Genomic DNA, 17,730 nt, shown 5'->3' on the forward strand with positions numbered 1-17,730 from the left:
CACATGGTGGGACACACGGCTCTAGCTGTATATGTAGCAGAGAATAGCCTAGTCAGTCATCATCGGGAGGAGAGGCCCTTGGTCCTGTGAAAGTTATATGCCCCAGTGTAGGGGAATGCCAGGGCCAGGAAGCGGGAGTCGGTGGATTGGGGAGCAGGTGGAATGAGAGGGGTTAGGAGTTTTTGGAGGGAAAACCCGGAACAGGGGATAACATTTTAAATGTAAATAAAGAAATTATCTAATAAAAAAGGGGGTCTCTCACTGTTCCTAGAGTTCGAAAGTTGTCTAAACTGGCTGGTCAGTAAGTCCCAGGGGTCCTGGTTTCTTTTCTTCCCCAGGGCTGGAATTGCAGGTGAACACCATGTTCTTTTTGCATGAATTCCAGTAGTCCAAACTCAGATCCTCATAATTTTACAAGCAGCATTTTATCAAGTGAGCCATTTCCCCAATACCACATAGTTTTATATCAGTTTTGTGTGGGTGTGCACATGTGTGTGCATAAGCATGTGGACATGCATGTATTCATTTACTAAAGGTTGAACCCAGGGCCTGTGTGTGTAAGCATGCCTCTAAGTCATATACCCATATCAAATTAAAACAGTAAACAATTGAAAAAGAAATGATCTCCCTCTTAAAAGGCTAACGTGAAAACTATATCGCAAGCATAAATAAATTGAACTTAAAAATCTAAACATGATTTTTGCAAATTAACCAATAGAAGTAAAGAGAGTTGTTTAGATATTATAAAATAACACACCAAAACAGTATTTTTGAAGATTTATTGAAGCAGTAACAAGTTGGTCAGATATTGACTGGAAAAAAGCAGTTTTAATGGTATTCAAAAATACTTTAAAAAGTATTCTAGCACAAGATTTCTTCGTAAACTAGATTATTTTGTAAACCTTTTCTACGTCTTTTGGGGTGTCAGTTGTTAAGTGCTGAGCTTCTTTCTATCCCAAATCTATCTTGCGCTCCTGAAAAACTGCAGTAAAGGCACTTGAAAGCTGTTTTCCTAAGATACGATTTTTTTTTCCTTCTTGCTGGTACTGCATTGTTGCACCAAGTGTGTGCAATTTTTATTCAAGGTCATCGTGATGCTGAGAAGTCTCATTGATCACCTGCTCAAAAAAAGAAATAAAAATCAACTCATGGTAAGGAGATATGGCCCTAATCAGACAGAATTGGTTGAGCAGGCTGGGAGGTTATGCTGACTCTGCAGAATGAGGCTCCTAGGGAGAAGCATAGGCAGGGTGGCCTCTTCCTGCCGACAATACAAGTATCCAGTGGAAAGGGGTGACAAAAGAATACTTTGAAATTGTGTTTAGGAAGTTGGCCTTAGCAATTCTAAACACAAAGCTTAAAAGCAACTAAGATGCATGAAGGAGTATGGCAAATGCATTTTATATCCTCATGCAAGGCTGAGCTTTTATAATTATAATCCATTGTAACTATGTCTTTCCTGGCATGGAGTGGCAACAAGAAAGTGATTGGCCACATATGGGTCCTCGTACTATATAAGCAGGTGACAATCACTGAGAGAGAACTGTATGTCCAATGTCAAACCATCCCTGATATCACGGATGTCATTAAGTGACACACTTTAATGCAGCTAATGTAGGAGCTACCTTAAGGGTGTTTTACTCCTGTTTCATTGCACAGACTATGGTGTGCAGGAAGATTACTGTCCTAATCAAGACCAAATAGATTGTTGGTTCTTGCATTGGTGGAATTGGGGGCTATTCATCCAGTATGCACGGGGACTCCTTAAGTTAGCTACCATATCTGATATAGCTGCTTGCTGACTTAAAGGGGACCAACACATATTTAAAGTGGTTGTATAGTTTATTCATCATTCCTTTTTTTAAACTTTCCCATATTTGAACTAAAAAATACTGACCTGTCCATCTCTGGTTTCAACCGTCTTAATCAGGAGTGTTCTTTTTGAGTGGGTGTCAACCAGAGGAAGTGACTCCAGGTTAGTTTCTGAATTAAAAAAAAAAAAAAAGGGCATTAAAATAAAAAAAAAAGTTTAAAACATTACCATTTTACCCAAAGCATCATGACTTTATTTTTATGGTTACTTAAAGTGCTACTCAGCTACTCATACATAATCCTACATAGCACTAGCCATTTGAGAACACGGCACCTAAGGGCTCCTTCATTCAGGCTGAGGTAGTAGTTCACTGACTTATATTAGCAGGAAGCAGACTGAGTCTATACTTAACAGGGTAACAAAGGCAAGAATGCACTTGAGTTTGAAACTGAGGGGATCAGGCTAGGGGTGGAGCTCTGTGGGTTTAGCTTAGCTGATTGCCCTGGGTTTGGTCTCCAGCAGTCATGAGAACTATAATAAAAAAGGGACCAAATGGTCAAGCCTGAAAACATACATGTAAGTAATATTATACAGAATGAGCCATTGCATTCATGTATGTAAGAATACACAGTGCGTGTGCATGTGTGTGTGTGTGTGTGTAACAGCAATTAAACAAAAGGAAGCCATGAACTGAAAAGACAGCCATATATGTCAGGGGGCAGTACATGGAAGGTTTGGAGAGAAGAAACAGAAGAGAGAAAGTGACTTAACTATATCAGAACCTCAAAAGCCCAAAAGAAATATTCAGAAAATAAAATGGCTATATACATATATTTATAAAAGAGAAATCATGTTTCACTGAATTTTCTTTGGAAAAGCACAGTTCAATCAAGAATTACTAAAATGTGGAAGCTATGCTGCAGGCAGAGTGACTGGTGACAGCCTTGTGACATTTTTTTTCCCATAAGATGAAACAATGTACTTACCTCTCAGGTTCAGGGAAGAAAAGGTTGGCAGAGGCAGAGAAATCCTATAAAAAGAGAAAAAAACAAACAAAAAACTTGAGAACAAAGCACTTCAAGAAGCAGGAACAAGTTTTCGCAGTTCTTATTTCCATCAAAGAGAAAATCTATTGCTATTAGTGACTTGTTTAAGAACTTTCTACCCATGCTTGGTCTTATTGGCCCATTTAAATTTCGGAAGATATTTTTTTCCACACAGAGACATGAACCAGAAGAATTTATAGAGGGAGAACGTATTGTCTTTTGCATGGCTGTGAGTTCAGATCTACTCTGCTATTAATTAGTTCTGACCACAGCAAGTTACTCTCTGCAACCTTAAGTTCCTCATCTATATGGTGTCTGGGTTAAATGCGATGGTCCTAGAAAGACAACTGTGAGATATTAGTTCACACATGTACGTTTGCCTTCTATACCTGCTCTCCTCGCCTTCCAGCAGCTTCCTGTAGGTGGCGATCTCAATGTCCAGGGCCATCTTAACATTGAGCAGGTCTTGGTATTCACGAAGGTGACGAGCCATCTCTTCCTTCATGTTCTGGATCTCATCCTGAAGGCGGCCAATAGTGTCCTGGTAGTTAGCAGCTTCAAGGGCAAAATTCTCTTCCATCTCACGCATCTGGCGCTCCAGGGACTCGTTCTGCAGAAAGGAAAAATGGCTTCTTATGTGATTTCCCAGAAAACCCAGCTGTCCCCAAAATATTCATAAATAGGGTACAGTAATTCTCTTAATGGTAGGTGCCCACTAGCTTTGAACAGTGAACGCAAGCACCCCGTTCCATGTTTTGCTTTGATGAGATAACACTTTTACATGCAGCCTAGCTTAACTGTGAATTTATAATCCCCCTGCCTCATTCTCCAGAGTGCTGAGGTTACAGGAGTAACCTCTAAAATCCCTCTTATTACAATCAATAACATATGTAAACTAAGACTTTCAAGGTACTCATCAAATAATCCTTAAAACTATCTTGATAATTCATTCTCTTTGGATAAGTGTGTGTGTGTGTGTGTGTGTGTGTGTCCGTGTGTGTTTAATTTATTTGTACAGGTCTCATTGTTAACCTAGTCAGCAGAATAGTACTGAGCACGGCATTTTCTCCCCTTTGCTGCTGTGGTACTCACAGTGCCTTTAAGGGCATCCACTTCGCAGGTGAGTGACTGCACCTGTCTCCGGTACTCGTTTGACTCCTGCTTGGCCTGGCGCAGGGCATCGTTGTTCCGGTTGGCAGCCTCAGAGAGGTCAGCAAACTGTCAAGAAGGAATCAGAAATAGAGGTTGGTTTTGGTTATGAGAGAAGAAGAAGAAGAAGAAGAAGAAGAAGAAGAAGAAGAAGAAGAAGAAGAAGAAGAAGAAGAAGAAGAAGAAGAAGAAAGAAGAAGAAGAAGAGGAAGAAGAGGAAGAAGAGGAAGAAGAGGAAGAGGAAGAGGAAGAGAGAAAAGAAAAATAAAGAAAAGAAAAGAAAGGAAAAGGAAAGAAAAGAAGAAATAGAGATTGTTCACTTCCATGAGTTTTCACTCTCTTAGAACAAAGAGGCATCTTCATCCTGCCTCTGTGTTTCCTAGAATTTGTCTGAAAGTCTTTTGGAAAACCAGGGAAAGAGAAGCAGAACACCAGCATTGCATTTTCAAACAGTATTTGCTCTACCACAATACTTTCCAAGTGGTGGCAGTCAAGAGCAAGAGAGTGAGGTATTCTTTGAAGTCAGGGAAGACAATGAGTGGAAAGGGAGTCTGCCATACTAAAGGAACTGTGAATGGAGTTGAGGGGGAAGAGGTGCTGTGAAACAACAATGGCGGTACAAGCTTTAAGCCAGCTTCTGAGTAGAGCTGGAGGTTACTAATGGAATCAGAGGCACGTGTCTGAGAGCTAGAGGTTCTTGCCACTCTGGCTCATTTCATACCTTGGACTTGTACCATTCCTCGGCCTCCTGGAGGTTCTTGGCAGCCACGCTTTCATACTGCTGGCGCACATCGCGCAGGGCAGCAGTGAGGTCAGGCTTGGAAACGTCCACATCGATCTGGACGTGTTGTTCCTGAATCTGGGCCTGCAGCTCCTGGATCTCCTGGGGAAAGAACGGACACAGAGAGGTCGTAGACAACACGGTGGCAGCTTTGTTCACCCACAGAAATTGGTGTCACTTACTTCATCGTGCAGTTTCTTCAAAAAGGCAATTTCTTCCTGCAAGGATTCCACTTTCCGTTCAAGGTCAAGACGTGCCAGAGAAGCATTGTCAACATCCTATTTCGAAAAGAGAAAAGATGATGTGGAGGGTGATAAAGTCTGTCCTTTATCTAACTTATTTATATTAATTCCCTTTTCACTTTATGTTGTGTATAAAGGCATTTTGCCTGCATGTATATAAGTATGCCACGAGCATGTGGTATCCACGAAAGCCATAAGAGAGCAACAGATGCCCTGGAACTGGAGAAGGGTGTGGGCAGCCCTGTGGGTTCTGCAAATTGAACGCCAGGTCCCCTAAAAGAGTAGCCAGTGCTCTTAACCACTGACCTGTCTCTACAGCCCTTTATTTGTTTGTTCAAAAATTAACCATGTAAACCCATTCTCCTTATTATAGAAAAGGTGCTGAAATTTTCATGACCCTTGATAAATTTATAAATCATTTAGGGTCACATTCCAATATTCATTCTTAGCTTTAAAAATGAATAGAAAACCATTTAGTTGTATTGAAGCTAACTAGTAGACAAGTTAAAAATAAACGCATGTATATGCACAATGACATGGTATGGTGAACTATATGGAATCCACAATTCTGTATGCAAAAATTCATTATCAGTTTTAAACCTGTGTCACATTTAATAATTTTGTAATTTTGTGATGATAGTAGTTGAGGAGATTGTACAACTTCATGTTTGCTTGAGTACGTGTAATATAAAAATGAGAGCTTCAAAAATAAAATTAAAATGATTTTTAAAGTGGGGCTTAGTAGTGAAGATTGCTGTTCTTTCAGAGGATCTTAGTTTGGTTCCCAGCACCCACTTGGAGCAGTTCATAAAGGTTTATGATTCCAACTCCAGGGCATGAGGTGCCCTCTTCTGGCCTCATGCAAGCCTGCAGAAATGTCCTATACACTAACACAGACACAAGTACATTACATATTTTTAAAAATCATTTAAAATTGAGCTCAGAAGGCTTAACATATATGCAGGCTCTTTTTGTTTCCTGTATTCAAACCTTCAGATGCTTATCTTTGGAATTTAGAATAAGCGCTCAGTTATCTGGCATCCAGGTTCCCAGGCTAGCCTCGTATCAAGTAGTAATTCATTGTTCAGAATCCAGGTCTTGCATTTGTAGAGATATGCTCCTCAGGCAAGAAGGAAAATAAATATAATCCTGAACTATATTGTTTTGCCTTCTCTAATTTTTTTAATGTGTAAAACACCCTGGCTCAGCCTATAGGGTGTGTCTGTCTTTCCCAGCCATCACTGTATTATTTCAGTGACTTTGTCTGTTTTAGGATGGCAGATCAAAACACTTATAATGAAACTATACTTAAACTTGTCTGCAGAGTTTTTATAAAGTGATCTATTTTAAGACAGACTGTTCAATCTTGCATGTGAAATGATGAAATGTTGTTTCCTTTCAAGGAAATGTTTGCAAACTTCCCTTGTATGCAACTGTTTTTGCAGTATAGTTTATAACTATAATGTTGAGTTACTCTATCAGCCCCAAAGAAAATACTAATTAATAAAAGAATATAAGAACTTAAATAGTAGTATCATTCATTTCTGACTTCTGCTAAGCCCTCAAAAAAAATAAATGATATCGACTAACCTCCTCAAAAAAAGTTCAACTAAATGTGTCATTTCATTTAAATGAATGAATGAAACAATTGTATATAGTCCACAAATAAGAAATGGTGTGTATTAACTCAGTGCTTTGTAGAAAACATTCCTTGGGTGATGACCGAAAATGCCCAGTGACTGAAAGGGGCTGCATAGTGGTCTACTGCCATTAAGGATGCAAATGCCTTCAGAATGCTACCTTAGAACATTCATCTGGAGAGTTTGGCTGTTGATCCTAACAAGTGTTCCAAACAAGACTGAACTTGGCCATCTGTCCACTTCAGAATGCTAAGGTAATGCCTAACTCTGGAACAAACACAAACAAACAAATCCTCCCTCCATAAAATACTCCATTCTTCAGTTTAGGGTTTAATTTTGTTTGTGGAGGGCGCTAATGAGTCTACAAACCCCTCCCAAATGTGAGGGAGGACTTTAGCTTTAAGAACTTTGTACACCGCATACCTCACAAGCCTGGCCCAGACACAAGATAATGGATGTTAGCAAATACTTGTGTCCAATTGGAACTGTGGTTACATCATTACATATTCAATAAGAATGTAGCCTGTTGCAAAGCTGCTCTGGGAACACAAAGGCCCCTATTCTTTCTGTCCAGAGCCACCGCATTTGCCAGAACGTCCCTATCTACATTCCATAGTGAAGCCCATAGAAACCTTTAACACCCTTGAGCTACGGGAACAGATGGCTTCTTTTCACCCTTGTTAGATTTCAAAAATGGTTGTGCAATGACTCTTCTGCTAACTTTCACGCAGTGCCGAACTTCGAAGGAAGAAAGGGAACTTGGCTTAATTCCAGTTAAACTTTCTCATCCTCCAGAGTATTCTACATTTCCAACCGGAGGAAGCAACTGCGGTTTTTATGACCTTGTGAAAGTTAGCCAATTTCACCTTCACAATCCACAATGTAATCAGATTGTAACCATTCAATATCCGAATGTCGGTATGTTTCAAAAAACGAAAGGAGAAATGTTTCCGGGGTGTGGGGGATCAGAAAAATCTGGAAACGAAGCAGAAAATAAAGCCTCATGTTCCAAAGATTGCACTAAATAGTGGAGTTTTTCAATCTGTGCGCTTTCCGCCACCAGGGGGCTTTACAAGCAGACGTGAAGTTCTGCACCTTTTAAAACCTAAGCGAAGTAACTTTCAGAACCGCTCGCGGGTTGGCTCCATCGGGCTGCTGGCTGCGTGTGAAAAAGAAGTCTACAAACCTGTCTGAATGACTGCAGGGTGCTCTCGGCTTCCTCTCTCTGGAGCATCTCCTCCTGCAATCTGAAGCAGCAGCACATTAACCAGAGGGGAACTGGGAAACCGCCAGGGGCGGGGCGGCCACACCCAACCACGAATGCCGCCAAGCCTTGAGTCCAGAGCTGCTGTGACACCTCCACCCACAGCAGTGACTGCAACTTGTCGAGGTGGCAGCTCTCTGCAGGTGTTAGCTGAAGTTGGGGCACACTGGAAAAGACAATCACTGCCCTTCCCCTACAATTACAGCCAATCCCCTGTCCCAATATCCCAGATGCCTTTGCCATCTCTTTGTCTGGAACCCTTCACACCCATTCTTTTCTCCTGTCTGGTAACTGTAAGCCCACCAGAAGGACCTAAGAAACTTTCTAAAAGTTCAGTGGAAGTGCTTGAGTGAGGCGAAAAGAGAAATGTTCACTGCAAAGTTTAGGTTCAGGGTGGGGCCCGCTTCCCCTGCTATCCTCCAGACAACCGCCACCCCAGCCACATCCCCAAGGGCGTGGCAGCCCCAGTGCAAGGCCCAGGACTCCCCTCCCTCCCACACCCCACCACTCGCGTAGGTCAGGCCTTACTTCTCTCGCAGCCGCATGATGTCCTCGGCCAGGTTGTCCCGCTCCACCTCAACACGGGCCTTGTCGTTGGTGAGCTGATCCACCTGCCGGCGCAGCTCCCGCATCTCCTCCTCGTAGAGGTCGCCCAGGCGCGACTTGCCCTGGCCCTTAAGCTGCTCGAGCTCAGCCAGCAGGATTTTGTTCTGCTGCTCGAGGAAGCGCACCTTGTCGATGTAGTTGGCAAAGCGGTCATTCAGCTCCTGCAGTTCTACCTTCTCGTTGGTGCGGGTGTTCTTGAACTCAGTGTTGATGGCGTCGGCCAGCGAGAAGTCCACCGAGTCTTGAAGCAGCCGCACTCCCGGCACGCTGCTCCGCAGGCGCACGGCCGAGGACCGGGTCACATAGGCGCCACCGGGGGATGAGGAATAGAGGCTGCGGCTAGTGCTGGGGCGCAGTGCGCTTCCCAGACTGTAGGTACGTGTGGACGTGGTCACATAGCTCCGGTTGGAGCTGGGCCGGCTTGATGTGCCGGAGCCACCGAACATCCTGCGGTAGGAGGACGAGGACACAGACCTGGTGGACATGGCTTCGAAGGTGGGCTGGCTTGCTGCGGCTGGAAAAACTGCAAGAAGGGAATGAGGGCGCGGTGGCTGTGAATCGTAGAAGCGCTGGGGTCTCTGGGGTCCCGGAGCAAGAGTGGCAGAGGACTGGACAACGCCAAGGGCGCTGCTTTTATAACACTGTTAGGAAAGAGGGTCCCCTCCCACTGCCATCCTAGCCGCCGAGCGAGCCAGCCAATGGGGACCCGGAAAGAAGTGAGGAAGGAGGGGGGAGGGGGCTCCCCTCGAGCCTTCCTCCAGGGCTGTAGGGTATCAAGCACAGTCCCGTTACTAATTGGAAGGGCTAGGCCTTTCAGGGGCTTTCCGGATGTTCCGCCGAACTCTCTACTCACCCTTGGGTGCTGAGAAAGAAGGGATTGAGGGAAGGATTCATGGGGGAAGGGAGGGGGGCTCCGGAAAGTTGAGTAAAGCGATCCCTGGCACTGGGCCAAAGGGGCGTGGGACTAGGCGCGTTGGTAGGAGGGGCGCGGTCGCAGATCTGCGGTCTTCTGGGACTGGGTGGGTGGGGAGATCCGAGAGCGGAGGAGCAGGAAGAGCCTGCAAAAGCAGTCCTGCAGATCGGAAGCCGGGGAGAGAGAAACAAAGAGGGCTTGAGATTGGGGGTGGAGAAGCACACAGCCCAAGATAACCTGGCTCAAGACCGGGCGCTCGCTCGGATCCTTTGCAGAGGGCTTGTTTGAGGAGGTCGTATCCCCTGATCTAACGGACTCAGTTCAACTACAGAGGACTAGGAGCCACTGCCTCTGGAGTATAGCCCAGGGGACAGGGGTGGGGTCGCTGAGTCAGTGGATATGACTCATGGAGCCCTGAGGGTGAGATCGTCTAGCGGTTCAGGAAAACCGTTAGTTGAGATTGACTCCAGACTCCAAGAGCTCTAAGCTCATTGCATTGTCCAAAGTTTTAAACCAACTTTGAGAGTAAACGTTCTAGTGATTGTTGGGGAAGTGTGGAGAGTTCTCCTTAGAAAGAAACTCTTGCAGACCCGGGAGAGCCACAAAACACATTCACACACCCCCACCCCCATCCCACCCCTGACCACAAAAGCTCCCTCCCTCACTCACTCCCTCCCCCTTTCTCTCTCTCTCTCTCTCTCTCTCTCTCTCTCTCTCTCTCTCTCTCTCTCTCTCTCTCTCTCTCTCTCTCTCTCTCTCCTTCCTGCATGAAACCACACCCTAAGTTCTGGGTGAAAGAGGAAACTACTTTGGTAGTTTCAAAAGCAAGCCCAGTGATCTCGGCTTTTCTGAAAGTGGACTGCACTAGAAGATAAGCAAGTCGGACAAGAAACCATTAGGTTTTGCTAAAAACAATCCAATTCGGTGAATGAGTTCGGATGAAAGGCAGTTATGTAACTCAAGTGATAAACTGAAGAAACAGATTTCTGTAGATTTTAGAGCAGCGATGCAGGGGACAAGATTCTAGTGACTTGTCTGGACAACGCCACAGATCCTATTTTCCACAAAGAAAAATCATGAAATCTAACTTGAAATGGAGACAACTGTCCACAGAACAAAAGGTTCTGTTGGGATGCAGCGACTGTCACCTTTTCAAAGGGAAAATGACCAGCTCAAGGCTATTGCTTCACTGTTAGCTTCTAGGCAAGACTAAGGGGTCTCGGTTCTCCAAGGGAGAAGGACTTTTCAAGAAAGGGAAGTTTAGGCCCTTTGTGATTAAGCACCGATAGAAAAATTACAGTTTCTTTTGGGGGGGATTTGTGGAGTACTGAAACAAAAACAAACAAACCGGGAGATGGGTCCATTAGTGAATAGGGAAGGAAAACGAGCTTGTATTTTGTTTTTGCTTTTGTTTTTCTTTGGAGCACAGAGTGTTCCCAGCTTACCTGGCAATTAAGAAAGGCCGTTTAGAGACACGTGCAGGATTTATGCTATCTTTTTTGTACAAGATTCATTGAAGCAACCCTTTGTGTACCTCATCTCAGTCAGTTCTGGGAATGTTGCCGCCAAGGTTGCCTGCAGGACTCTCTGGGACCCAGCTCTCCTGCTGTGCCTTTCTTTATTCTCCTTTCAATGAGAGGCTGTAGGTCCTTCCCAGAGAGCACTGCCAGGGTTAGCCTGTGCCTCACGTTACCATTCTGCACACTGAGAGCCTTTTATTCAAGCCACGGTTCAGCAAATGTCACCATTGTGAGATTGCTCAGAATGGCTCAGGATGAGGAAAGTGATTTCCCTATGGGGAGGAGGGAGGCTAGCCTTCCTCCTACATAGTTCTTAGATCTCAGGGCAGTGCAGTGGCTTTGTCAGGGAACTCTTGCTTAATGAGTCACTGTGGAAAAAGAGGACTGGGTTGTGGTACGGTGTGGCAGTGTGCCATGTGGGCACCACAGCAAATTCCTCGGGTTGTGATAACTTATTCAGTAGGCTCTGCTCCTCTTCATCAACCTGAAGGGGGTCCCTTCCTGGCCTGTTTTTTGTTTGTTTGTTTGTTTGTTTGTCTGTCTGTTTTGTTTTGTTTTTTAGCTTCAGGGACTTTGATGAATATTCTCCTTCTACTGCTGATACGTTTGCTAATATGGTAATGGATGAACCTGTGTGTTTATCTTCACGTTATTCTTCCTTTTAAAAAGTTTTTAGAGGGTAGAGAAGTGAAAACTGCTACAAAAATAGTTTTAGTTATTCATGGAGAAGAGCAGAAGTCATTAGACTTGGAAAAAAGTGTGCTTCATCACACATATATACACACATGCCTACATACATGCACACATGTACACTTGCACACACATACACATACTCATACCACACACACTCCTCTTTCTCTCTCTCTCTTTCTCTCTCTCTCTCTCTCTCTCTCTCTCTCTCTCTCTCTCTCTCTCACACACACACACACACACACACACACACAGAGCACACTTTCTCCACTATATGATATTCACAAAAAAAGAGAAATCAGTATATTGGGGTGTGTATTCTTGCCATCATTCACTGTGTGCTTATTTTTGGAAGAAAAAAAAAACAGTCTATGAGTGTAGCTTTCTTAGTTTTCATATTTATTTTTGATTGCAATGAAAACCTATCTCAGAAGTATTTTTAAAACTGGACTTATTTGTGATGCAAGTTTGTATATAAATAAGTGAATGGTCATATGATTTGAAGGTCAGGCACAAACACTATCAGAGTACTTAACAGAGTGATTTTGGAATTTGCAAGCTATGGCCATGTCAGTTTAACATGGTGACTTGAGCTGACAGGGCAGCCAGCCGTGAGGACAGGAGCTTAGTGGCCTATCGAGTTTTGGAAGAGCTGCCTACAGGAAGTCATGTCAAGAGTATTGCAGGTAGCAGACCCTTCTGCTTGCACATTAGAACTGAGATGGTGGGTAAAACAGATGACGTGATGCAAACCTGTAACCCTACTACTTGGAAGCTGGAGCCAGGAAGATCAGAAGTTTGAGGCCAATTTTTTCTACATAGCTATTTCAAGGACAGCCAAGGATCCATGGGACCCTGTTTTCCACCCAAACAAACAAAATACCCACAGACACATAAATATCATGTAGCATCCTATAAACACATGTAAGTTTAATGTATCAACATTAAAATCAAAGAGGCTAAAATCAAGGCAAACCCTAAGTCATGAGAATGAAGGTAGTAATACAAGTGCTTTAGCTTTGTTCTTATGGGATCATAGGTACTTTATGTACATTGAATTTAACTTAACATTGCCATAGCACCCATCAAGCTGTGTTGACCATCAATTTCAGGAAGATAGTGTCTTTTTTGTTTGATTGCATGGTGATAATTAGCATACAACCATCCAATTCATGGCTAGCATCTAGACATTTACAATGTCCTAGAAACTAAACAGGCAGGGTAATTATTCAATACCTTCCTTGCTTGTAGGTGCCATATTCCTAGAGAAATTTGGCCCAGGCAAAGAATAGGTTCTTTATGTCACTGAACAGAGTCAATAATGATAGGCATGTTTTCACCTTTACTCTATAGGTGTACCTTTCCTTAGGAGTTAAACATTTCCACCTAAACTCTGCCCTGTTTCTTAAGTAGACTTCTAAGCAAAATCAGACATAGCTCATCTCACATCCACAGCATTTTCCTCAACTTTTCTTGTTGGGGAACCACCCTGAGGAAACAGGATTGGACACTTTAAGCATCACTACCCCCTTCCTTGGCATCTCTTTGTTCCAGCAGGGACAATGTCCCACTGATATCCATAGCCACACATCTGTTCAAGTTCGGAAGTTCCTTTGTACCTCTTTCCTGTGGTATCACAGCTGGATTTCTCCTTCATCCAGATGTTCAGTATTTCTACCAAAGCATCTGTCTCGGGTCACAACCCACTTTTCTTAAAGATTTTGCTTTTAAAACTCCAAACTGGTCTAAGAGAGGATCATTCACCTCTTTGCCAGGACATGGGAACTCCAAGAGATGAAAGTTTTTCACTCCTTTTTTCACTATTATTTTTCCAGTGGCAAGAGAAGAATGTCTGCCGAGTCTGCGAATGAAAGGGAAGGGAATGAGGCTAATATTCAAGTGTCATTTATCATGTTTGTACACTATGCTTGCCACATCTGATGTGATAGAATTCAAACTTTATGGCAAGTCATGATCAATATTTTTTATTAGTTTATTCAGAATATATTCACTGAGTATTTAGCCAGTGCTATGCATGCGGCCACAAACTGGAGATGGCAGGTGTACCCCATGTTGTCTTGCAAAATTATACTGAGTCTGTGTAAATGTACATATGGTACAAGAGAGACAGTACTCAACAAAATTTTAAGTTGTAATTAAGACCATGTTGCCCATAGATTAAAAAAAAAAAAGATAATTTGTATTCATTTTCTCCACTGTGTTCCACACACCTTAGTAGAGTGAAGAAAGTCAAACACTTTTCCTACCTGTAGGAAGGAATTAAGAAGCAGGTGAGAAGTCAGGTCTGGTGGCTCATGCTAAGAATTCCAGCACTTGAATAATGGAGTCATTAGGTTACACAGCAAGTTCAAGGTCAGTCTGAGCACCATGGGATATGCATAAAATGCTGGAAGGTTTAGATGGAGAATTTATATCAATAGGATTGAGATCAGAATATGTATGCAGTAAGAGATGTTTGAAGAATTGTGTAGAAGAGATGTTTGAAGAATACTACAGTAAGTCATGGCAGAGAAAGGATTTCCTAGACTGACCAATCAGTATAAGCAAAGATTGCTCAGAAAGGAGAGTGCTGGGAACTTTTAAGGAACTTTTAAGGAATACCAAGAATCTCAGAGTTGCTAGATGCTGAAGCAGGGATGGGGGAAGGGAAATGGAAGCCAACATGGGACCATGCGTTGGAAGACCAAATGCCAGGGAGAGGAGTTGGTAATTGATGCAGTGGGCAGAGGGAATTCACTGTGGTTTCTGAGGAGAAAGGAGCACTTGTTGCTACATGTTTTCCAGGATGAGCTGGAGAGACAGGCTTGACAACTGTTTGTAGGAGATTAAAGGAAACTGAAGGGAAGGTGATTCTTAGAGGCTGAAGTTAGAGGAAAGACAGAAGATAACATGCCTTGGGGCTTTCCAGACAGAGCCATTTAAAATTAGCATATTCTACAGAGAACAATTTAGGTGGGAAATTAATTTGTGGCAAATCATTGTTTATTAAGGTCACCCACCAAGCTGGCTGTTTACTGCTCTCCTCAGTGCAGATTAACATCTCATAGAGGTGAGGCAGAGCTGTATGCATGCTCAATACCACTCACAGGGATAGCTCATTCCTGCTGGTTGTCTATTACTTCCTGCTATCTGCTTTCAGTGTGTTGGTTCCTATGGATACAATAAATCTTAGTGTTGAGTGCCTGGGCCACCTTGGGCACAAACTCTGCAGACAGTTCCATGGTCCCCAGAGGCCTCCCCCCCTCAGGCCCCCAAGAACCCTAGCATGCCCAGGATCTTAGGATCACTGGTAAGTGGAACACAACATCTGTTACAACAGAACTAGGAGTGCCTGGGGCCAGCAGGAGCAGGGAAACAGGAACCCCACCTGACCAGTGGCTCAGGTTCCTTCCAATCAGCTCTGCTCTACCTTGGTTTCCTACACAGAGGACAGCCCCATGGTTCCCAGAGGAGGTACCACTTCCAGTAGCTCTAACATTTGGAAGATCTTAGGATCTCAGGATCTGAGGATCCAAGGAGCTTGGCCACACCAGGATCTCAGGGTCTCAGAGGAAGCTTGACTGCCAAGAACTCTGACATACCCAGAATCTCAGCATCACAGGATCCTAGAATCATAGGTTCACAAAGAAAGCTGGACTCTGAGAAGTTCTCTCTCAACTAGGATTACAGGAAGGACAGGATCCAATCAGAAATATCAAGGGCAGGGAGCACTTGAGATAAACTAATGGCAGGAGGTAAGCATAAGAACAGAAGCAATAGAAACCAAGGTTAATAGGCATCATCAGAACCCAACTCTTCCTTCATAGCAAGTCCTGGATACACCATCACACCAGAAAAGCAAGATATGGATCTAAAGTCACTTCTCATGATGATGATGGAGGCCTATAAGAAGGATATAAACAACTCCCTTAAAGAAATACAGAACACATCCAAACAGGTGAAAGAATTGAACAAAACCATCCAGGTTCTAAAAATGAAAGTAGAAACAATGAAGAAATCACAAAGGGAGGCCACTCTGGAAATAGAAAACCCAGAGAAGTCAGGAGCCATAGGTGCAAGCACAACCAACAGAATATAAGAGTTAGAAGAGAGAATCTCAGATGCAGATACCATAGAAACCATTGCCACACAATCAAAGAAAATGTGAAATGCGAAAAGATCATAATCCAAGACATCCAGGAAATCCAGGATACAATGAGAAGACCAAACCTAAGGATAATAGGTATAGAAGAGACGGAAGATTTCCAACTTAAAGGGCCAGTAACTATCTTCAACAAAATTATAGAAGAAAACTTCCCCAACCTAAAGAAAGAGATGCCCATGAACATACAAGAAGCTTACAGAACTCCAAATAGACTGGACCAGAAAAGAAATTCCTCTCGTTACATAATAATCAAGACACCAAACGCACAAAACAAAGAAAGAATATTAAAAGCAGTAAGGGATAAAGGTCAAGTAGAATATAAAGGCAGACCTATCAGAATTAAACCTGACTTCCGCCCCCACCCCGAGACTATGAAAGCCAGAACATCATGGGCAGAGGTCATACAGACCCTAAGAGACCACAAATGCCAGCCCAGGCTACTATACCCAGCAAAATTCTCAATTATCATAGATGGAGAAACCAAAGTATTTCATGGCAAAACCAAATTCACACAATATCATTCAACGAATCCAGTCCTTTAAAGGATAATAAAGGGGAAACTCCAACACAAGCAAGGAAACTACCCCCAAGAAAAAAGCAAGAAAGTAAATATTTCAACAAACCTAAAAGGAGATAGCCACATGAACAAAATTACAACTCTAACAACAAAAATAACAGGAAGCAATAATGACTTTTCCTTAATATCTCTTAATATCAATGGACTCATTTCCCCAATGAAAAGACATATACTAACAGACTTGTTACATAAACAGGACCCAACATTTTGCTACTTACAGGAAACCCACCTCAGGGACAAAGTCACACACTACCTCAGAGTAAAAGGCTGGAAAACAATTTTCCAAGCAAATGGTCCCAAGAAACAAGCTGGAGTAGCCATTCTAATATGGAATAAAATTGAATTTCAAACTAAAGTTATCAAAAAAGATAAGGAGGGACACTTCATACTCATAAAAGGTAAAATTTACCAAGGTGAATTCTCAGTTCTGAACATCTATGCTCCAAATGCAAGGGCATCCACATTCATTAAAGAAACTTTAGTAAAGCTCAAAGCACACATAGCACTGCAAAATATAATAGTGGGAGACTTCAACACCCCACCCTCATCAATGGACAAATACTGGAAACAGAAACTAAACAGAGACACAGTGAAACTAACAGAAATTATTAAATAAATGGATTTAACAGATATCTATAGAACATTTTATCCTAAAACAAAAGGATATACCTTTTTTCTCAGAACCTCATGGTACTTTCTCCAAAACTGACCATATAATCTGTCACCAAACAGGCCTCAACAGATACAAAATATTGAAATAATCCCATGCATCCTCTCAGATCAACACAGATTAAGGCTATTAAGGCTTATCTTCAATAAGAACATAAATAATAGAAAGCCCACATACACGTGATAGCTGAACAACACTCTACTCAATGATAACTTGGTCAAGGAAGAAAGAAATAAAGAACTTAAAGACTTTTTAGAGGTTAATGAAAAATGAAGCCATAACATACCCAAACTGGTGAGACACAATAAAAGCAGTACTAAGAGGAACAGTCATAGCTCTGAGTGCCTCCAAAAAGAAGCTGGAGGGAGGATACATTAGCAGCTTGACAGCACACCAAAAAACTCTAGAACAAAAAGAAGCAAATTCACCCCAGAAGAGTAGATGACAGGAAATAATCAAACTCAGGGCTGAAATCAACCAAATAGAAATAAAAAGAACTATACAAAGAATCAACCAAACCAGGAACTGGTTCTTTGAGAAAATCAACAAGATAGATAAACACTTAGCCAGACTAACTAGAGGTCACAGGGACAGTATCTTAATTAACAAAATCAGAAATGAAAAGGGAGACATAACAAAAGAATCTGAGGAAAT

At 42.7% G+C, this 17,730-nt stretch overlaps 1 protein-coding gene across 1 annotated transcript; it reads right to left on the minus strand.

The window, feature by feature from the left end:
* Positions 1-770: 770 nt before the first annotated feature.
* Positions 771-9,165, minus strand: Vim (vimentin). The gene is made up of 9 exons (XM_021184709.2): positions 8,464-9,165; positions 7,858-7,918; positions 4,972-5,067; positions 4,730-4,891; positions 3,952-4,077; positions 3,249-3,469; positions 2,800-2,843; positions 1,898-1,983; positions 771-1,118 (listed from the first exon to the last, which is right to left on the minus strand). The coding sequence occupies exons 1-9, from the start codon at positions 9,024-9,026 to the stop codon at positions 1,077-1,079; spliced, it is 1,401 nt and encodes a 466-aa protein (XP_021040368.1). The 5' UTR covers positions 9,027-9,165; the 3' UTR covers positions 771-1,076.
* Positions 9,166-17,730: the final 8,565 nt, after the last annotated feature.

This window comes from Mus caroli, unplaced genomic scaffold (genome assembly GCF_978045245.1).
Source record: "Mus caroli unplaced genomic scaffold, Mus_caroli_1 scaffold_2, whole genome shotgun sequence".
In the NCBI taxonomy this organism is placed as follows: Eukaryota; Metazoa; Chordata; class Mammalia; order Rodentia; family Muridae; genus Mus; species Mus caroli.